This window comes from Ictalurus punctatus, chromosome 22 (assembly GCF_001660625.3).
Source record: "Ictalurus punctatus breed USDA103 chromosome 22, Coco_2.0, whole genome shotgun sequence".
In the NCBI taxonomy this organism is placed as follows: domain Eukaryota; kingdom Metazoa; phylum Chordata; class Actinopteri; order Siluriformes; family Ictaluridae; genus Ictalurus; species Ictalurus punctatus.
Window position 1 is genome coordinate 18,419,069 of NC_030437.2, and position 22,228 is coordinate 18,441,296.

Here is a 22,228-nt window from a genome sequence, read left to right on the forward strand (position 1 = left end):
GGCGCCATTGCTCCGCTAAAGGGGTCCTTCAGGTTCAATGTCGCGTGTTGATTACGCCACCGGCGGCAACTCCGTATCAGGTTGGTGCCTGTTATCCAATTTTTAAGTCTGTCCAGCGTTTGTTTTTCGAATATTTTGAAATTAGTAACTAACATATAAAGGAATAAACACCATCGTTATCGTGTCTATATTTTATCTAAAAAAATGTTTTGAGGTTTTTATTTTGTCCTCGGTAGAAAAGTAGAAATGAATCTGCAGCGTTATAAGCATTTATAAGCCAAGTTCTTATACAACCATATAATAAAAATAAAATCACACAATAAATGCTTCGACAATAAATCTGAAAGTTTTATTTTTCATTTTATTCAAGGTATCCTGCATCATGACATCTAAACATACACAAAGAGCAGCAGAGAGTTGTTTGTTTTGTTTAGTTTTTTAAATAACCAAAAAGCAAAAAGTTTTGTAAAACTTTCTTTCCAGACCTCCTTTTAAAGGAAAAAAAAAAGGGGGGGGGGGCCCTGTGCATGACCTCCAGAAGTGTTATGACAGGAAGAATGGAGGAAAAACACAACTGAGAGGATCCAGAAGCTCTTCAAAGCTGTGATGGCTGCTGGATTAAAAGCTTAAATCGATCAATAGCTTGACGAATACACTGGAGTTGAGAAATGCGTTATATAATAAAAATAATAAGAAGAAGAATGATGGGAGGCAAATTATTACACACACACACACACACACGTGCAAATTCACCTTCTCAATGACTGCTGATGACGTTTACAGATGTGTGTGAAAACTACACTATGCACCTGACCATCACCGGACTGCGTGAATGTCCAGTCTGGGCTATCTTAAGATATTTGCCAAGAGCAAATCAGATGCTAGAAATGAAACCATATATTGATGTGTTTTTATCTTTGAAACCCAGGGAGCTTCGCACCGAGAGCACATTTACACCAGGATATAAAAGAAGGCAACGGTTATTGAAGAGGAAATTATGTCTACCACAAACCAAGCGTATATGTGTACAGTAATTCACTGTGTGATTGCGTTGAGAGGTACCACTCGAGGAAAGAAGTTGTTCCTGTGTCTTGTGGTTTTTTGGAACGTGTTCTCTGCGTGTCGAGGATCATTGATTGATTGATTTTGCTTGCGTGTCTCCTGGTGCAGGTTCTGCAAGGTGAGAAGGTTACGAGTGTCCTCTCTGCTTGCTGATTGGATGAACACCGCACTGACTGACTGAGGTAGACGGGATTTTATGAACGGCTGGTGTAATTCCGAGGAAACAATCGGGACTTTCATGCATGCGTTGTCTTGACTGATCTCCAAGGTGTTGCTTGCATCTTATACTGCTTTTCATTTCCTAAGCGGGTGATGGTTTACAAACCAATGTTTCAGTAATAGCAATCCAATTTAAGCCATTAAAATTAGTCTACACCAGTGTTCCTCAGTATTCCTCCTCCTCCTCCTCCTCTGTGGTTCAGGTGGTAGAGCGGGTCGTCCACTAATCGAAGGCTTGGAGGTTCGATTCCCCACCCACGTGACTCTACATGCTGAAGTGTCCGTATATATATATTTATATATATAAAACTTTTAAAATGATCATTGTGTAAGTGTTCATCTCCACCCCGTTGCTGTGAAACACCTTAATTAGTTCTGGTGTGACCAGTCGCTGACCACGAGACGTCACATGATTTCGTCTCGATACACATAAAGACACCAATCCTAAACAAACAGCATCATGAAGACCGAGGAATAGTATCAATCAGGCATCAAATGAACCGTTTAAATGCTTGATTTAAAAAAAGGAAATAATACGAGGCAACCATGGCTTTAAAGGCAGGATCAGTCCGAGAAGCAAAGGTAATTCTCGACATCGGACTACCGCCACCGTGCTTCAGAGTGGGAGCGGTTAGTGTTGGATTTCTACCAGACGTAGCTCTTTGTACCGAGGCTAACAAGTTCAGTTTTGCTTTCATCAGACCAGGAGACGTTTAATAATCATGTTTGCTGAGTCTCCAACATTCATGACTTCATACGATCTCCAGCTTGTCTTGGAGAACATCATCTCGCATCTAAGCCATGGATCTCTCTCTAGCTCGTTTAGTGTGTGTGTGTGTGTGTGTGTGTGTGTGTGTGTGTGTGTGTGTGTGATGGAGTGGACAATCGCTTGTCCTCATCAGTCCACCCCTGAACACACCTGGGGAAGGAAACGGGTGACTATGCTAACAGATAAGAGCGCACTACCTGCTGCTCCCTTTGTTAACAATGGTCACTAAGACCTCTTAAATCAGTGACAAAGTGTTCAGTCAACACTCTCACACACACACACACACACACACACACATATATATATACGGGTCTTATCTCGTCCAGCCTTGGCACCGCATTCACGCCATTGGCAGGAACAATGCATGCTCTTCCCCCTGACTGACGGGGGTGTGTGTGGGCACTTCACTCCATCTGTCTACCGCAGAGATGTTTTTCCAGTCCCCACACACACACACACCAACCAACCCTCAGACCCTTACAATATAGGGTGTGTGTCCATCTCACTTCCTGCCCTGTTTGTTTAACTCGACTTTATAATGGCGCTGCGTCTCCATCCTCCGTGTTTGTTTCCTCCACTCGAGGATTTGACTTTATTTATTTTTTCAAACAGGTGAAGTGGGGGGTCTTAACAGTTTATCTCTCTCTCTCTCTCTCTCTCTCTCTCTCTCTCTCATACACACACACTTCTTCCCTCCCATAGTCGAGTGGAGACAGCCACCGAGCGAGATAGTGAGAGGAAACACAAGATAAGCGTGTTTCGATAAAGAGAAGAATGAAGGAATGCCTGAGAGCTGAGGTATGATCTCATTAGGAAGGGCAGGAACACCATCTGCAGCTCCGAGAACCAAATTCACCGTCACCGTTGACCTTTCATACGTCTTCTTATTCGACCGCTCCCTCCAAAACACACGCATTTACGTTTATGTGTTTATTCCGAGCATGCCTTTATCCGCTTTTATATATATTTTTATATATATATATATATATATTTTAATGAATTTAACCACAATTCATTGATTTAATATTTTTGGGCGGTTCGGGATTATCGTGATATTTAAATATCCTAAAAAAAAAAAAAAAGATTGTGGAAATTAAAGTATGGAAGAAAAAGTAGGGAAAATGTAAACAAATTGCAACAAAATAGCTTTTCACGTGCTTTTTCGCTACGAATTTTTTTTTTTTAGAATTTTCTTCTTCTTCTTCTTCTTCTTCTTCTTATTATTATTATTATTATTATTATTATTATTATTTTGTGATTGTTGCAGACAGAAATGCTCGATTTTGCTGTGACTCGAAGAGGCCTGTTGGCTGAATGTGCGTTGCGATGACGTCACGTGACTCGTCTCGGCCCGAATCTGCGGTGATTTCGAAACACCGCACGCTCCTCCGTGTATCACGGCGTTTCTTTGATTTTTGCGTCCATTTCTGTGCTCGCAAAATTGTGAGATCCTAGAAGGACTGGCCCTTTCAGGAAGGGTTTGAACTCGCCTCTGAATATTTTATTCACTGACACATTGCGATTTAATTAACAAGACATTTATGATTAAACAGAATCAGACCGTCTGTCTTGATCCGTCTACTTATTTATGCGCGTTTATACAAAGTTCACATCTTTTCTCTAACCACGATTTATTCTGATTTCTTCATTTAAAAGAAGTTTTTCATCCGACGCTAAACGGGCAGCCGTCGGGGGCACGGCGCTAAGCGGGCAGCCGTCGGGGGCACGGCGCTAAGCGGGCAGCCGTCGGGGGCACGGCGCTAAGCGGGCAGCCGTCGGGGGCACGGCGCTAAACGGGCAGCCGTCGGGGGCACGGCGCTAAGCGGGCAGCCGTCGGGGGCACGGCAGGAGTGGACCTGTTCAGCTTTATTAATTCTCCCAGTACGTTTTGCATTTCTGTAATCTCCCGGATCTGGGCGTCTTATTTATGAATGGCGGCGTAAGACCGGCGAGGAGGTGACGTTCCCTCCCTCCATCCCGACTCCGAACGAGGCAAGGAATGCGTCCCTGATCTTTTGAAGACCCACGTTAAAACGAGCGCCCCTCCGTCCTCCCTTAGATCCGCAGTAAGGGGCCGACGGTAGCGTGCGTTTGATCTGAAGGTCGCCAGCCCCTCGCCGGTGTTGAGAGATACCTGGCTGGCAGGCCCCGTCCTCATTTAATAACGCGCAGAGGGAAGAAGGGAACTGGCTCTCTCATAATTAGGGCCTAATTACCCAGCAGGTGTTGAGAGACGGCTCGAGACGAGACAAACTGCCTTTATCCACAGACTTAGAGTCAGATTACTGGAGCTGTCTTATCTGTTCCACAGAGAGAGAGAGGAGAGAACCTCAATATTCCCTCGCTGGCTTTCTTTTCGTCCGCTCGCTCCATCCTCCATCCCTCCATCCTCCATCCTCCATCAGATGGGACCGGCATAGAAGACGTGGAACTTTATTAGACTTTTTTTTCCTTCTTTCTTTCTTTATGATGGGAAGCGTAATTGCTGACTCTTTGGACAGACTTGCAGATTATTGATATTGTTATTAAAACGTTTACAGATTGTGATCCAGCAGGTTCTCATGGAAATATATTTTTTTTTACCACGGTTCTCGAAGACATTTTCAGCAATACAGTGGTTCTGCTTTGATTATATTAAAGAAAAAAATTACACTGAAGAAGAGAAAATATTTTTAAAAGTTTTGACTTTTTTTTTACAATTTTTTAATTTTTTTTTTATTTTTTATTTTTTTACAGTTTTAAAGATTAACCGCATTCAGTCAGTTTATAATTATTTAAAAAGAAAATAAATTTTTTTTGTGATTGCTGGATTTTCTTGCAGTTTGCATTTTTTTTTTTTGTGCTTCTTTACGGAAAACTACTTGAAAACTACGTGAATCACGTGACACTCGTGAATCAAAGAGGGCTTTGACTGAATGCGCGTCGCGGTGATGTCACATGACGTGTCTCGGCCCAAAGCTCCTCCCAGTAGTGCGGAGTTTCCTCGAATTTGCGTTCATTTCAGCGATCGTAAAATCCTGGAGCGACTGATTAGGTGACGTCCTCTAATAACCCGGACATAATATTTATAAACTTTCTCTCATTTTCTGTCTCTAAGATCGATTAATGTAGGTTTAATTTTTTTTAAAAAAATTAAATTAAAATTCGATTCTTCCTCCCCCTCGCTACATTCCGTACTATATTTTCACATTTTGGAGTGAATGGGTTCTCCACCTTTTATTTATTTATTTGTTTGAGTTAAAGGCGAGTTATTTACGTGCTACTACGAGACGTTTTACGCCAAGATATTTCTTAAACGTTTATGTGAAGTGTATATTTTTCAAAAGCGATTGCTACAGTCTGCTGAAGAATTGTCCGAAAGAACGTCGTAATTGCGAGACCTTAATTTGTCGAAGGCTGCGTGTCTCCATTTGTCGGGGAAAAGCCTACCGGCATTCGGCTCGTGTTATTCGTTTTAGAACTGCATGAAAGATAATTACAGTGGTATTAAGGAATTAAGTGGGAGAATCTGTTAAGTTAATTTTACTTTGATGGGAAGCTAATGACGTGTGCGATGCTGACTCAGCCAAAACGGAAAATGTAGAATGCACCCATGTTTCTACTGGCAGGAAGTGGATGTCCCACTTCCGGGGGAGGGGAAACGGCTCGAGTCTACTTTCTACCAATAGAAATACTTTTACGTGTCCTGTTTGGATGATTAGTTCCAGTTAAGTTTAGGAATAATCTAGTTTATAACATGGGACTGGGTGTTGTCTAATGTTAATCTAATCTAAGCATTGTTCTGGAAAGGACTGTTCAATATTGCACATGCGCAGACATTCTCGTTATATACATGCTATTGCAATTTCATTTCATTTCATTTGGCGGAGGCCAGATTGTATTGTAGCTTATTTTGTTCCTCAGTTGTTTGAAGAATATCAAACAATTGCAAACACAACACAGGTTTGTCCAAAATTATATATACATGTATGTATATCTCGTCAATACTTTGTGCTGCCTCCCTTTGCCGAGGTAACAGCTCCGAGTCTTCTCCTATAACGCTGATGAGGTTGGAGAATACATGGCGAGGGATCTGAGAGCGTTCCTCCATACAGAACCTCTCCAGATCCTTCACATTTCGAGGTCCACGCTGGTGGACTCTCCTCTTCAGTTCACCACACAGGTGTTCTATGGGGTTCGGGTCAGGGGACTGGGATGGTCATGGCAGGACCTTGATTTTGTGGTCAGTAAACCATTTCTGTGTTGATTCTGATGATGTTTTGGATCATTGTCCTGCTGGAAGATCCAACCACGGTCCATTTGAAGCTTTCTGGCAGAGGCAGTCAGATTTTCATTTAATATCTGTTGATATTTGATAGAGTCCATGATGCCATGTATCCTAACAAAATGTCCAGGTCCTCTGGCAGAAAAACAGCCCAAAACATTAAAGATCCTCCTCCATATTTAACCGTGGACATGAGGTACTTTTCCATACGGCTACCTCTCTGTGTGACCAAAACCTCCTCTGTGTTTATTACCAAAAAGCTCTATTCTGGTTTCATCTGACCGTAGAACCCGATCCCATTTGCAGTTCCAGTAGTGTCTGCACACTGAAGACGCTCGAGTTTGTTTTTGGATGAGAGTAGAGGCGTTTTTCCTCAAACCCTTCCAAACAGCTTGTGGTGATGTCGGTGACTTCAGATTGTAGTTTTGGAGACTTTCTGACCCCAAGACACAACTAACATCTGCAATTCTCCAGCTGTGATCCTTGGAGATTTTTTGGTCACTCGAACCGTCCTCTTCACAGTGCGTTGAGACGATACAGACACACGTCCAATTCCAGGTCGATTCGTAACATTTCCAGTCGACTGGAACTTCTTCATTATTGCCCTGATAATGGAAATGTCCATTTTCAATGCTTGTGCTATCTTCTTATAGACACGCCCCATTTTGTGAAGCTCAACAACCTTTTGCTGCACATCACAGCTACATTCCTCGCTCTCACCCATCGTTATGAATGACTAAGGGAATTTGGCCTACGTGTTTCCTCATATTTGTACCCCTGTGAAACAGAAAGTCATGGTTGAACAATTTCCTGTTCTTAGTCACCCAGGTGTACTAAAAAAAAAATATCAGTGGGAATAGACTTCAAATATATTTCTCATGAATTTATACCGGTGCCAATAATTGTTACACACCTATGTTTAACAAAGGTTTGTTTTTCTTGGATAAACCCCGTGTTGTGTTTGTAATTGTTTGATATCCATGACAATAGAGTATTTTTGTGAATTGTTTTTTTTTTTTTTAAACAAAAAATCAAAAGGTTAAACAATAAAGAGAATTTTCCACAGCCTTCTTTGCTCATATTTACTAAAGGTGCCAATATTATTAGAGGGCAGTGTAGCTGCATTTAATGTTGTGGATTGTCTGCGAATCAACTCGGTTCCCGCTATCGTTTACGTTATGCCGCTAAAAATTTTCGTCGTCCGCTTCCCTCTTGTTCAAGACAAAAAAAAAAATGCAGCTTGTCACAGAGAAAGTGCGACAGTCGGATGCGATAGTTCAGCGCTTGTGGTCTGCATATTTTAAATATATATAAACATTTTGCTTTTTGACTACTATGTAGGCAGCATTTTTTGGGGGGCAGTTTTTGTGCTTCTTTCTTGCGCAACACTCGTTTGTTTGCTTTGTGGCGTTTTCACGTTTTTGTGAACAATTGGAGGCTTTTGCCAAAACGAGATTGAGTGACAGCTTGTCATGAGCTTGTTTTGATAGTTCGGGGTTTGTACACAGTGTGTGTTCCTTCGTTTGAGTTGATAACCACGAGTGCACTATTGTGCAAACAAGCAGCCTTAAACGGCTGACTCGGGCTTATTGGGCTCGAGGAGAGCGACGTGAGCGGACGGCGAGTGTGAGCACATTCCAGACGCGGACTAAAGTCTCGCTGACGTTAAACACGAGCACCTGGACTCGAGATTAATAAACATAAGAGTATTCACATTTACAAATTGTTCGCGTACATGGGGTTTGACTTGCTGGAGATTATGCCTGCATGGTTCCTGATGAAATAGGAATGATGATGATGATATTTATTTATTTATTTTTGCTTAGAATTGAAATCAAGATTCTCCCGTATGATTCTCTGAGATGTGCCGTTATAGGAAAATAATTTACTTCCTTATGTTGCGTTCCATTTACCAAAGTGTTTAATTCCTCTTATACTGCTGAACATGTTTATTATATAACACAGGACATATCATACTTTATATATAAAGCTATAAACAGTTATTCCCTCACCAGCCTCTCTTTTATTTATCTATCTATCTATTTATTTATTTATTTATTTTGAATCTCTCTCTTAAATTTAATAAGAAAAGTGCAACTTGTCATGTTACTTAAAATTAGAAAGTGTCTCGTAAGCTCCTCTGTACTGAAGACTCTCTCTTGGTGGAAAACCGACTGTTAGAAACTGCCGAGACTGGAGACTCCTTCCATAAATTTTAGATCAGTCTGTACAGGGTTTTGTGAATATTTTATTTATTATTTTTTTTCGTGATCGTTGCAGCCAAACACGCTTGATTTTTCTGCGGTTTTGTTAAAAATTTACGGTGCTATTATTATTATTATTATTATTATTATCATTATTATTATTATTATGTTTTAAAATTTTATATTTTTTTTTTTCCACGGAAACCTACCCAAATTGGCGAAATGGCAATTGCGCAAAATTGTCTCGCACGCTCTTTCGCGGTGATGTTTGTTGGTAAACGAGACCTTTTTAGCTGAACTCGTTTTCGACGAACGTGAGTCGAAGAAGGCTTCGGCTGAACGCCCGTCGCGACGACGTCACACTGATTTGATTTCTGCGATCGCAAAACCGTGAAATCCTGGAGGGGGTGTTACATAAACGCCTCCTCACAGAAAACTCGCAGAGAAAGTTTGCTAAATTTGTATATTATTAGGTTTACACGTTTCTGCGAATTAGGTGCTACTATAATAACAATAATGTATTAGTACGAGTGTGTTAAATTAATATCAGGTTTGAGAATGTATTTGAAAGCACTCTGGTTTAAAAAAAACAAACAAAAAAACATTATATTGACCATTTATCATGTAGCCTCTCTCCTGCTAATATTAGCATTCATTGGATCTCTCTCTGTCTCTCTCTCTCTCTCTCTCTCTCTCTCTGTCTCCCCCCACCCCCACCCCCATCCTCCTGGATGAAAGTTGTGATGTGTTCGCCGATAGAGTGCGTGCTGTTTTCCAGCACCTCGGCGTATTGGGAGCCACACAATAAGGGCGCCTTAATCCATCCTTAGTCAGCCAAATCCGTCCTGTCATACAAACTCCCTCCTCTCGCAACACGCACACTCCGCCGCCTCGACACAAAGCTCAGCTCTTTGGCAAATGGATGCTAAAAGGGAAAAAAAAAAAAAGATGAGGCAACTGTTGCCAGGTCCCCCCCCCCCCACCCCCCTTTTTTTGATTCAGTACAGGAGAAGTGCCGATGGCACTTCAAACGACTTGACTGTGGGCACAGCCAAAGAAAACATCAGAAAAGGTTTTTTTTTGTTTAGGTTTTTTTTTTGAAGCAGCAGCAGGCGAGGATCTGTACAGTGTGTGTGTGTGTGTGTGTGTGTGTGTGAATGATGCAGTGTTGTGCTCAGTTAACCCAAAAAGCGCTCTCTGGAAGGGAGATTTAATTTCACCCCGAGTCTCTGAACCCACTCAAAATCCTTAAACGGGCTCCAGAGAGGTTGAACTCCAATCGTCATGGCTTCTAATTTCAGACTGCGCGCACACACACACATTCTTGTATCGTGGTACTTGTAGACCGCAATGTTCATATACACACAGTAATGCATGAGGTCACACACCAAATCGGCCAGAGCTGAACTAACATTTTTCAGTGTATTTCCCTTACTTTTGTCTTTACAACTAGCTTTTTAGGTCCTCAAAAAAAAATTGGTGTGAACGTGTCACCTTGAAAAGATTCTGACAATTGTATCGTTTGGTCTCATAAACCCATTGACAAAAATGTATGACAAAAAACACACGCATGTGCGCGCACGCCAACCTCAGAAATCACACACAGCTAAAATCTGCGTTAAATTTCTCTCATGGGAACTAGGATTGTTGTATCCATTACTTTTCTTTTTTTTTTTTTTTTTTTTAGGTCCCCACTAGGATGGTTTGTGTGTAAACAGGTCCCCATATAGTAACAAACACACACACACATGCATGTTTGTGTGTCCCCATAAGGAAGAATAGATTAAAGTTTATAGTGAAGACTGAGCTTGTGGGGTATTCAGTGTGTGTGTGTGTTTTTTGGGTTTTTTTTTGGTCACTACTGTACTTATGACATGTGATTTCCATAAGTGTTGTAATACAACTTTGTCTGTCTGTGTAATAGTCTCTACATGGGAACGAAATATGTTGTTGGAACAAAAATCCTGGTGTTTTACATTAAAACGTATATTTTTGGTGTTTGTAACTTAAGATGGCAGTGTTTTCTGCCACATTACCGTTCTTACGAGACTATATGGGCCCCAAAAGAGTTTGTATAGTATACAAAAGACCATAATGCTGTTTATGAGGACTCAAGACAAGTTTGAGTCTCTGATTGTAATAGTTTCTTTATGGGCACCAAAGACACTGGAGACACTGTGGGCTAAAATCGTGCTCCCCATAAAATTTCATTTAATTTTTTATCTAAACCTGTGTGTGTGTGTGATAGTGAGTGTGTTCTCATGTTACTGTACTTTTGAGAACCTGTGGTCCCCTCAATTGCCGCAAAACATTATATACGATAAAAGATGTATCTCTTTAATGAGTGTAACTTTTGTAACATTTTTGGTATTATTTGTAATGTACATTTTCTGTCACATTACTGTACTTATGAGATCATGTAGTCAACAGGTGTGTGTGTGTGTGTGTGTACAAATGCAGATATTACAAGTGTGTATCTGTGACTGTAATAATCTCTTTATGGGGACCAAAGATTTTATTGGGGACAAAAAATCCTAGTCCTTATAAGGAAATGTGTGGACGAAGCTGTAATGGGGATCAATTTATCTAAACCTATTTGTGTGTAACTTCTGAGGTGTGTGTAGTTTGTCATGTTAATCTGATTATGAGACCATGTAGTCCTGACACGTACCACAATACAATAGTTTGTGTGTGTGTGTGTGTGTGTGTTTTAATCCATCTCTTTAACTACCTTATGGGGATCATCGAAACATGCTTGTATTATTTGGGACCATTTGGTCTCCACAAGTGCACAATGCAAGTATGTGTGGTTGTGTTTTAAATTTATTTCCTTATGGGGACCAAATACATGTTTGGGACAAAAATTCTGGTCCCCGTAAGGGAAATAATATTGAAGCACATACAGAAGTCTCCCGCTGAAGTGCCAGGTAGTCCCGGGTAGGATATAGGAGAACAGTGGAGTGCTTGGCTCTTAATTAGGAAGGTAGAGCAGAAAGTAGGCTCCGCTTGACGGGTTAACACGCACAATTTAACCACTAACCTCCCGAAATGAGCGCCAGCGAAATAGCAGCGGCTCCGGTTTCAGGGACAGGGCCAAGGGTGATCGAGAATCAGACGCCACAAAGAGGGATCTTCATTAACTTTCCTGATCTGTATCTAAAATCTCGCCTATATTGGATGCCACTCAAGAAGAAAGCTACCTCTCTGTCTCTGTCTTTGTTCTTTCTCCTCCCCGTCCCCCGTCCCCCCACCAGTGCCGCATGCCAGGTCCTCTTAACTTCTTTACAAGCCGTCACGAAAAGAAAATTCGCCAGCAGATGTGCTGTTATGGGTTTTTTTTTTTTTTTTTGTTTTGTTTTGGGGTTTGTTTTTTTTTTTTTACGCGCGCTTTCCGTCTGCGTTAGTGTTGTGATTGGCTGCGAAACCTGCCACTGGTCACAAAGGCAGAGTCTCGGCCTGTTTACAGTAATTAAGTTGTCTCGCGCTGTGATTCATGACACATTGAGTAAGAGCTGTTATCACGTAGAAGGGAAAAAGAAAAAGCCCCGGTACAGCTTTCTTCCTCCTTAAACCCTGGCTGGCTTTATTTTATTATTGACAGTTTTGTCTGAATCCTCGGGCGCTAAGCCACCCTCTGTTTAAAAAATGCTTAAATGATTTAGCAATCAGAACAGGCTACTTTTTCAGGGAAAAGTGCGATTTAAAAAAAAAACGAAACCGCTCCGGTTTGTTTGTGTAAGCGCAGATGAAGACAAATGTAACAACTCGTTAAAGGTGTATTAATGGGGAACGGATGAGCGAACGCTTCTGGTGCTGATATTTCAACTTGTAAATGACGGGATTTTTTTTTCTTCCCCTTGTCTGTATTAATCAGGAGATTGAACCGTAACTCGACCCTCCTCTTTATGTGTGTGATAATGCATTCATCTTCTGGGAGGTGTGTGTATTTTATGGAAAGGTCCTGAAAGAATGTGATTTAAAAATGTTTTTTTTTTATTTATTTTTTGTTGTTGTAGTATCGCAGTTTGTAGGTTCTGCACGCTGCTTCGTTGAGGTTTGGACCTGACGATGGCTCGTCCTCCCCCAGACCCTGTGTTTACTCTGAGGGGATCGGCCGCCTCTGTTAACACGCTCCACTTTCACTGCGCTGAGGCGGGACTTCCTCTGCTGTACTCGGGGTGAGCGTCAAGTCAATCGCAGACCGGACTGACACAATCGGACCGTTCTTAAAGTCACCTTACACTTTTATAAGCACTTTCTGGGGAATTCAATTCGATACGTAGAGAAACGAGTGTGTGGGACTATTTTTTAATTACGTCGTAAAAGGTTTCAGCCAATCGGGTACAGTATGCAAATACAGATCATGTGTGGGATGTTGAATTTGCATATTCATCAATTTTCTTGGGAGTTAATCAACTCCCAAAAGAATGAATCGATTCTGAACAGCTGAACCGAGTCGTTAGTGATTCCAGACTCACTTCCTGTACTAACCTACTTAGGTCCGTAACAAAAAGCCCCGCCTCTGATCTCCATCGGCCGCTCGCTGACAGACGGAGCTGAAACTCGTTACGGTAGTAGGCGTTTCCTTTTCGACACACGCTGACAGCGGTAGACCGATCACGACAGACTGGGTCGTCTGACCAATCAGAGCAGAGTATGCTCTCTGAAAGGAGGAGTTTAGAACGAATCGTTTAACGAGTCGATTGTGACACTGGGGGCGGGGGGGAAGGTAATGCTGCAGTTTAAATGATGAGCACGTTAAAGTGTTTTTTTGTTTTGTTTTTTTTACCTTGGATGCATGTTAATCTATCATGAGACCTTTAAAACGAAATTAGGCACGTTTCAAAACCGTAATAGGTGCACTTTAACCCAGAACCTGGTTGCTTCTGCCAGGTCGTTGCGACAAGATTATGTCCCCAAATCAACACAAAAACAATTCCAGGACACAAAATCAATGTTCTCTGGATTTGAACCCATCTCTCTAGGAGTGCTTCCAACCTTGTTAGGCATTACAGGAAGAGATTCAGAGCTGTTTTTTTCCCCCAGTATTAATTACGGAAGTGCCAGTAATTTTGAAGCCAGTGTAAAGGAGTTGACTGTAAGTCAGTTTCGATTGAACAGTTACAAAACTCGACCATGCAGTGTATCTTGTGATTAATATCTCTGCTAATGCTTCCAGATCAGGAAAAGGTTTGGTCCACGTGTGGAATCTGAACACCCGACGAGCCGAAAACGTTTTAGACGGCCATTCTGGAGCTTCGGTTATCTGGGTCAGCACCGTTCGCTCCACAAACACCTTCCTCAGGTAGGACAGGACCACTCACCCTGACTCAGATTATTGCATTGTGGTACTTTTCAGGTAAAGGGGATATTTGAGGTGAGGTGCTTCTCTGTGTGTGTGTGTGTATTCAGTCATGGTCGGGATATGCAAGTGTGTGTGTGGGATTTGCACGAGGGTCGCAGCACAGTAGCGCATTCGTTGCACACAGGAAGCGTCGGGTTCTGCCAGTGTTGTCTTCTGGAGGCTGATGGAAGTAAAACCCTGCTTGCACTTCCAGCAGAAAACATGGAGGAGGTGAGCATGAAGCATGCCAAAAAATTATACTATACCAAAAAACTTATTTATTCCACTTGTTTGCAATTATGTCATCAAACGCTTTATCTACTTGTGGTGGTGAGTTCCGTGAAATCGGTGGCCTTAGAAAGGATAATGTGACGCCCCCTGATGGCCGATTCTGTGCCACTGCGACCAAAGACGGCCGGTGATAATGTTCTGGCAGTGTGAGAAGTATTATTATTATTATTATTATTATTATTATTATTATTATTATTTAATCAAAGTCTGTGTGTGTGTGATCACAGCTGCGACGCTCATCTAAAATCCACCAATAGTTGAACGTAAAACTCTATGGAATTATATTTGTGCCAAAAGTATCGAACGTAACTCTTGCTCTCATTGGCTAGTGAGATTTGTATGTACAGCTCCATGACCAGGAAGTAGAGACTCATACGGTTCTCCGTATAATTATAGTGTTCGTACTTTATCGTGGAAATGAATTACTTACTCAGTCAGCACATTCGTTCGTAATTAACATTAGAGGTTTGCATAGTCTCGTACGATAATTCCGTACAAATCTCACTAGCCAATGAGAGTAAATCCCTGTTAAGCCCCGCCCACAGGAGAGGTTCGTGCAGGAACGTAAACGAAACTCGTAAATCGCGATTATCGAAAAGGAAGCTTAGCGAGCTGTTAACGAAGAGCGCGGTTTATTTGAAGACCGGGTTAACTTTTTGCCACCGGGTTCGCTGTTTTCAGTCTCGGGGGGGTTTTTTTAAATTCTTTCTCATTGTTTATTTGTGTCCGTTTCTTGGAAAGTCACATTCAATACTTTTGGCACAAATTTAATTCCGTACAAATACGGTACTGGAAATGGCAAAACATCAAAATATATAATAAATTAATTATTAATATAAAACGTTCACATTAATTAATATAACATAACATTCCAGTCTACATGCCTGTTTTATTTTATTTTTTTCCTATTCCTAGGCACAACATTTATTAGCTACTATTATACCAAGGACTTGTTTGTGTTTATGCGAGAATTTTTGCGCATGAGCCCAGGTCTTGCAGATTGATGACGTAAGCAGAATGTAGTCATTGTCTTTCATCGCAGGTCTATCGTCAGAGGATCTTCATCGTATAATGCGACATGGAGAATACGCGTTATCGTTCAGCCTGTTTATCGGATATGGAATTCGACCAGGATTTTAGTGGGATATCTTCCAGCGTACAAACCCGAGGCCCGCTACCTCTTTTCCCTCCCGTTTCATGCGTACTTGCAAAGAAACCATGATAAAACAGCCTGTAGTACCTACTACTCATCCTACCTACTCAAATTTCCACACTTATAGTAGACCAATAATAGCCAAAATTCACAACAGGCCCAGAGCGTAGTGACCCGTGGCTAACGTCATTTCACTTAAAATGGAGGTTAAAATGTTTATAACAGACCTATAGATATGTTTAGGCGGGGTTGCTTCATAAAGTCCAAAGGCAGGAGATATGGGAGACTAAGAAGAGGTAACCTTGTCTGAGATATTCTTAAAAATCTTTCTTAACGTTTTGATATTTTTTTTTATATTTCTAAGTATATACTGTATCTTTTTATTTTTATTTTTTTTTTTTTTAACTACTTTAAATTGTTTAATGAATATTATCACCTATGGGTTGAATAATGCATGCATTGTGTTAGTTTTTCTTGTCCTCTAGTACTTTCAGAGACAGTTGTTGGTGTTAATCAATAAAATAGATCTTATGTTTAAAAAAAAAAAGAAAAGAAAAGAAAAAAAAAAGAATAGCTTTACATCATATCCCTTAAATGGCTCACAAAAATGCTAATGTGGCCTGAGCAGAGTTTGATTTAGAAGAAGAAAACCACTGCTAGGATGACGTTTTGAAAAGAATTAAATAAATAATAATAATTTTAAAAAAATCCCTTTCAAAAAGTCGAAGCTTTTTGACAAATAAATATCGGGTTGCGTTCTCCTTTAATGAAATATCGACTTAAAGGAGAACACCGCTAACTCCGTGTAGAGTGTGGCGTATCCGAGGCTCGTAATCCCGCTCTCTGTTCTCTATCCTCCCTCCCTCTTTCTTTTTTCCCCCTCTCTGACTCTCTCACCTGAGGGGATGAGTTCTCGTCTTAAAGCTGTCTTTGTTTAGAAAGTGGAGGTAAACCTTGCTCCAGATGTGCTAACCTGTTAAAATATGAATCGGCTTTAACTAATTGGCGTTTAATCGAGCCTTTAACGAGGATGTATCACGACCGTCATGGACGCCGGTTCCCCTGGAGCGTCGACCTCGACCCTTCCCTCACTCGCTCGCCTGTCGCTGTGGTTTGTGGTTCTAATCAGAGTGGTGTATATCTGTAGGTGGGAAGTATATGTGTATGCCTAAAGCCGTGGCGTGTGTGTGTGTGTGTGGTAGTACACACTGACTGTAATCACAGGTAATCTTGAGCTGATTATAAACCATATGGCTAATGGCATCAGATTTTAGCCTGTGGCTTACACACAACAATCTGACAGTTGTTATAACATGGCTGTACAGCGGAAAAAAAGGCTTTTCTTCTTCTGTAGTGTCTTACAACTCATTCGCTTCTGTTTAGAGCCAAAATATCAAGTCAAGACTTGATGAAGCAGAAAACAACGCAGGCTTTTGTCGAACACACGAATTTTTCAACAGCGCGAAAATGCCTCCATAGCAACAAAAACAAAAGCCTAACAACCATTGGAAGGGTGTATTCAATTTTTTAATTCTGTTATAGAAAACAGGAGATCTGTAAACATATTTATAAAAATCTTATTATGCTTTTTTTTTTTTTTTTTAAAGCTGCGGTAAGTACAGTAAACTCATGTGGATTTGAGGACCTCTCTGCTTGCGATACGCAATATCTTGTTTTTGTGCACGGGTTTTCCCGGAGAAACTCGCACCGAGATGCCGAATTTACACCACAGCACCGTTGAGCTCTTGAGTATGATCGCTCGGAGGTTGGCGATCCGTCGCGTGGAACAGCATCTCTGACCGTAGCGCAGCTGAAAATCACCGGTTTATATTAACGAGCTCGATCTAATACGTTATCGTTTCTGAAGTAACTTGAAGTTTTCTGTAAGGAGATGTTTCGGTAACATTTATGGAAGGAGTCTCCAGTGTCGGCGCTTTGTAACGGTCGGTAATTTTCCCGGCATCTTCAGAGGATTTTACGCTTTGCGGTTTCTCAGTAACATGACATGATGGAACAGTTGTGTAGTGTGTTATAGAGCTGTGTGTGAACGTAAAAAGTTCTGTAAAGTTAAAAAAAAAAAATAATAATAATCAAAGTGCAGGACAAACGGAGTTATCGACTCCCATACGAAGGAACCGATTCTGAACAGATGAATCGACTCGTTAGTGATTCCAGACTTTACTTCCTGTTCTAACCTACGTAGGTTCGTAACAAAAAGCCCCGCCTCTGATCTTCATCGGCAGCTCGCTGACAGACGGAGCTGAAACCCGTTACGGTAGTGAGCGTTTCCTCTTTGAAACACGCTGACAGCGGTAGACCGATCACGACAGACTGGGACGTCTGACCAATCAGAGCAGAGTATGATCTCTGAAAAGAGTCGTTTAGAACGAATCATTTCGAACGGATCATCGAACGAGTCGTTTGTGACACTGAGGGGAAAAAGACGTAATTCTGCAATTTAAATAAAGTGTTTGTTTTTTTTTTTATCTCGGATGCGTGTAAATCTTAACATATTTTCAATAGGTGCACATTCATGTAAATGAACTTTACGCGCTCATAAACAATGGGAAAACGATACTCTCTGCTTCGTCACGCAACCTCATCGATTATTTTTCTGTAAAGGCACGACACGGCCGTTATCCCTTACGTACCGACTTAATAACGCGTCTATTTTAGTTTTGTTATGTGGAAGTTCACAAGCTACAGCTATGTTAGCCGTTATATTATTCTCTTGAAAACATCGGGAGAACGTGCCACATGTCGAAAGCGTTTTCAGCTCTGTTATGACCCAAACCGTCGTCACTATGCTTTGCATTCGTACCGCATTATAAGTTCCCTCCTGACTCCTTCCTCTCGTCCTGTAGATAAAGGTGACGGAGTTGGCGAGCCGGACGCCGACCTGCTCTTTAATCCCGGAGGATAAACACGGCATGCTGATGTGCATGAAGATGTGGCAGGTGAGATCACGTTCTGTGGTTGTGACGCGATGTTTGTTTATACGCTTTCTTTACTCGTCGTCAAGATTAGACTCTTCGCTTCAGGACAAGATTAAAGACGCCGAACTTCAGACACTGAACATGCCTTAGGTAATCAATGGCATTTGGGGTAAAAGAGGACGGATCGTGAAAATGGCAGTTTTGGTTGTATATAAAATAAATAAATAAATAAATAAATAAATAATTCCTTTCAGTGTTTTTTTTCCCTCTCCGTCATTAGTGTTATCCGGTTGACTTGTGGATCAGCAGTGAATGATTTACGATGCGATGCGGCTGTGTCCTGAACCGTGTGTTTCCTTCATTTTTCTTTTTTTTTCTTTTTTTTTTTCTTCTTTTTTTTTCTTTTCAGTCTCATCTTTAGTCCAGCGATTGCAGTCGTTGGACTCGTAGTGGCTCTCGGCTATAAATCAACCGTCGAAGCTGTTTTGCATCCCAGAGCTCGTATTTGGCCCACTCGTTAAGAAAAAGACATGCCGTTTCATGCTTCATTAATATCTCTTATTGTAATTTCTGTGGCTTTTCCAGCCAAGTTTGAGAAGTGAGAGCAAGAGCCAGGTTGTTCAGTATTTATTTATTTATTTATTTATTTATTTATTTATTTCACGCGTCCATTTGTGCCCGACATCCCATTTGACTTTGCTTGACTTTTAGGATTATTTTTGCTGATGAGTCTCTGGGCCGTGTATGGATGTGCTGGTACAGTCAGGTCCATAAGTATTTGGACAGTGACGGTTTGTTTGTTTATTTATTTCCTCTTGCCTCTGTACACCACCACAATGGATTTCGAATGAAGCAGCGAAGATGTGATCGAAGTGTAGACTTTCAGCTTTATTTCAAGGGGTTTATAAAAAAATTTCGCATTGAGGGTTTTTAAGAATGACAGCCTCTTTTTTTCCCCACCCCTCCATTTTCCACAGGCTCAGAAGTAATTGGACAAACTAACGTCATAAACGTAAATATTAAGATTATTTTAGTCAGTGACTGCCTGGAACCCGGGGACATCGCCAAATGCTGAGTTTCCTCCCTTGAGCTGCTTCGCCAGGTCTTTACTTCGGCCGGCTTCTGTCAATATGGATGGGGTTAATTAAGTTATTATGATTGGGATTATATGGGATTTTGTTGACAAAGGTAGCGTTTTTATTAATAACAAAAGACATTATACTAATATGGGTGGGGGTTTTGTTAATGAGGGCGGGGCTTATATTAATATGGGATTCTATGGGATTTTGTTGATGAAGGAGGAGCGTTTGTTAATAATAGACCGTATAATAATAATAATAATAATAATAATAATAATATGGGTAGAGCTATTAAGTGAGAGAGAGAGGGAGAGCAAAAGTAAACTGAGTGAGACCGTGAGTGTGTGTGTGGGAGAGAGAGCAATAAATCGTGACGTGTGTGTGTGTGTGTGTGTGTGTGTCAGTGTCATGCTGTTTTGTGCTCAGTTCTCCAGTCTGTCAGTCACCCAGAGGCTTGTTATCCTCACCATCATCCTTGCTGCTTTAGATGCTCACACACACACACACACACAGGTTGTGAAGGAGCCTCCATGGTGTCGGCGGCGGAGCTGAAACAGATTGCTTGTTGTTCTTTAAGCTCTATGAGCGTAACTATTGGAACAGATTTAACAGTATATTGAGTAACACCCTCAGTTTTCTTCAAGACACTTTTTTTTTCTGTACTTTAGTTTTTCTTCTTTTTTTTTTTTTCATGCTCTGGGTATTTCTCTCTGCCTGGCAGCGCTGCTCTGTGATTGGCTGACGGAAGGGAGTGCCAGCACACGTTTGCAGGAGCACTGAGACTCGGTGTGATGTTGCGATACGTTGTGTTTTCAGCACTTAGAGAGAGAGAGAGAGAGAGAGAGTACTGGTGGAGAGGAAATGTTTCAGTACAGATATCCATCTCTGCTCGGCGCCTGGTGAAACCATGACGTCACTTCCTCTGCTTTCATTACCAAGGGCTGTATTTATGTCACCATATAAGATGACGTTTTTGAGCAGGAGACCTCCTGTACACTTAGTGCACCTGAACCTTAAAGCAGCAGTACTTTGTACAATGTACGGTTCCTTCAGACGACACTGAACAGGAACCATTAAAGGCTCTATCTAGAATTCTATAAGGGTTTTTAAAAAAAAAACATTTATAGTTTCGTTTAAAGTTGTGGAAGTTAGTTCCTGTTCTTAATTGCGTTTTGCAGCTATAAACAGTCGTTCCCTCACTAGTCTTTCCTCTGGTTGCTCCACATTTCTGTCTTGACGTTAATAAGACCAAAAAAAAAAAAAAACTCCTCTGTCCTGAAGACGTATTAGGAAACCTACTGAGTGTTACTGGAGACTCCTTCCATTAATGATACATGACAGGCTCACTATACATTGGGAGCGTACAGTATGTTCCAGTGCACTGGAAAGATTTTGCGATCGAGGCAGCTCTCAAAATGGCCGACTCCCTGAGCTGAGGGAGCTGATTGAGATTCCCTTCATTCTCCTCTCCTTATCTCTCTCTTCACTTCTCACCTCACTGATTCGTCTCTGATTATCTTCCCTCACTTCTGTATTTCTCTCTTACTTATCTCGCATCTTTTCTTATCCAACACCCCTGTCCCCTCTCTCTCTCTCATTGCCTCGTCTCCAGTCCTCCCTTTCCCTCTCCTCTTCGTCCCCGCTTCCCGGCTCTGAAGCAGCTGTTGGATGATGAATCTTCTCCTCCGGCTCGTGCCGTAATCCCGCTCAGGAGCTCTCGCGCAGGCCAAGCCGCAGAACAGATAATGAATTAGGCGTCTACCCAGGGTTCTGCGACCTCTGACCTGTGACATCATCAATCAGGGAGCTCCCACACTTGGCTGAAGTGCACGGGCCAGAGGGCAACAGACGCGAACACTTAACAACTGTCTGTGAGGCTCGCGCGCTGATTTCCACTTGTTTTGGTTTTTTTGTGTCACGCCCACGAGGGATATGTTTATATGCGACTCGTGATTCTGTCTATAATTTGTTTAGCCACGGAGGAAAAAGAGAAATATACCGTCGCCCGAGAGGATGACCTTTCAGAGAGAGAGAGAAATGAATCCCCACATTTTGCTCCGTTCACATATGGAAGGGATTTTTCATTGCCAGGGTTTTGCGGATGGAGGGTACACTACGCACGGATGATTTGTAGCGCGGCCCCGGCTTTGTGGAAGTGCGGATGGAGAGCAGAGGGGCCAAAAGAGGAAAAAATAAAAGGGAACGAGGACTATGTAACGGTCGCATGTGTATAATACAGAAAATATAATAGCAAGCGGTCATGCCGGACTTTAGCGTTGGGATTTTCTTTCCCGTTGTGGAATAAAAGCCTGTTGATTATGGCGGTCTTAATGTTTTTGTTGTTGTTGTTGTTGTTGTTGTTGGGAAAAGTTCAGAAAACGATCATGTTCCAAAAGTCCGGTGAGAGTTCTACTTAACAAGCAAAACTATTTTTACTTGCGTGTGTTTGTGTGTGTGTTGTTATTTGGTATTCATGAAAAATTCCTTAATTTCAGAAGAAAAAAAAAACATCCGTAGCCTACTCGTGCTCCCGAAGGCTAATTAACGTAAACCTCGACTTGATCGACTTCATCATATCATATCATTTGCATGGACTGAGCACACTTTTCTATCTGGAATATACTCTTGGGGTTAAACCGCTTATTTTCATTACGTTCACCGCGTGTAACAGACGACTTTCATCCAGAGCGGCTTACAGATAGAAGTTCGCTAGGGACTACGAGGATAATCCAGAACGTTTTTGTTGTTTTAAAACCGGTCGTTTTATATCATTCACGTTCAGATTAGCAACATGCGAAACAAAGACGGCGATCCGACACACACCTATAAATTAAGACCAAAAAAACCCAAAAACGAGTCGTCGAATTACGACGAAAGAGATGGCGGCGTATGAACGGAGGACGGGGG

General features: G+C 41.6%; 1 protein-coding gene across 5 annotated transcripts in view; it reads left to right on the top strand.

The window, feature by feature from the left end:
• Positions 1-22,228, top strand: part of gnb1l (guanine nucleotide binding protein (G protein), beta polypeptide 1-like) — a 38,307-nt gene continuing 16,079 nt past the window's right edge. Inside the window, exons 1-7 of one of the 5 annotated variants that reach the window (XM_017452012.3) lie at positions 1-80; positions 1,171-1,244; positions 2,753-2,848; positions 12,535-12,696; positions 13,698-13,823; positions 13,931-14,093; positions 18,171-18,263. In XM_017452012.3, coding sequence (XP_017307501.2) covers positions 12,587-12,696; positions 13,698-13,823; positions 13,931-14,093; positions 18,171-18,263 — 492 coding nt within the window. In that variant the 5' untranslated portion in view covers positions 1-80; positions 1,171-1,244; positions 2,753-2,848; positions 12,535-12,586. Of the gene's footprint in view, positions 81-1,170; positions 1,331-2,752; positions 2,849-12,534; positions 12,697-13,697; positions 13,824-13,930; positions 14,094-18,170; positions 18,264-22,228 lie in introns of all 5 variants that reach the window. The other 4 variants (XM_017452011.3, XM_017452009.3, XM_017452014.3 and 1 more) reach the window with 4 other exon arrangements.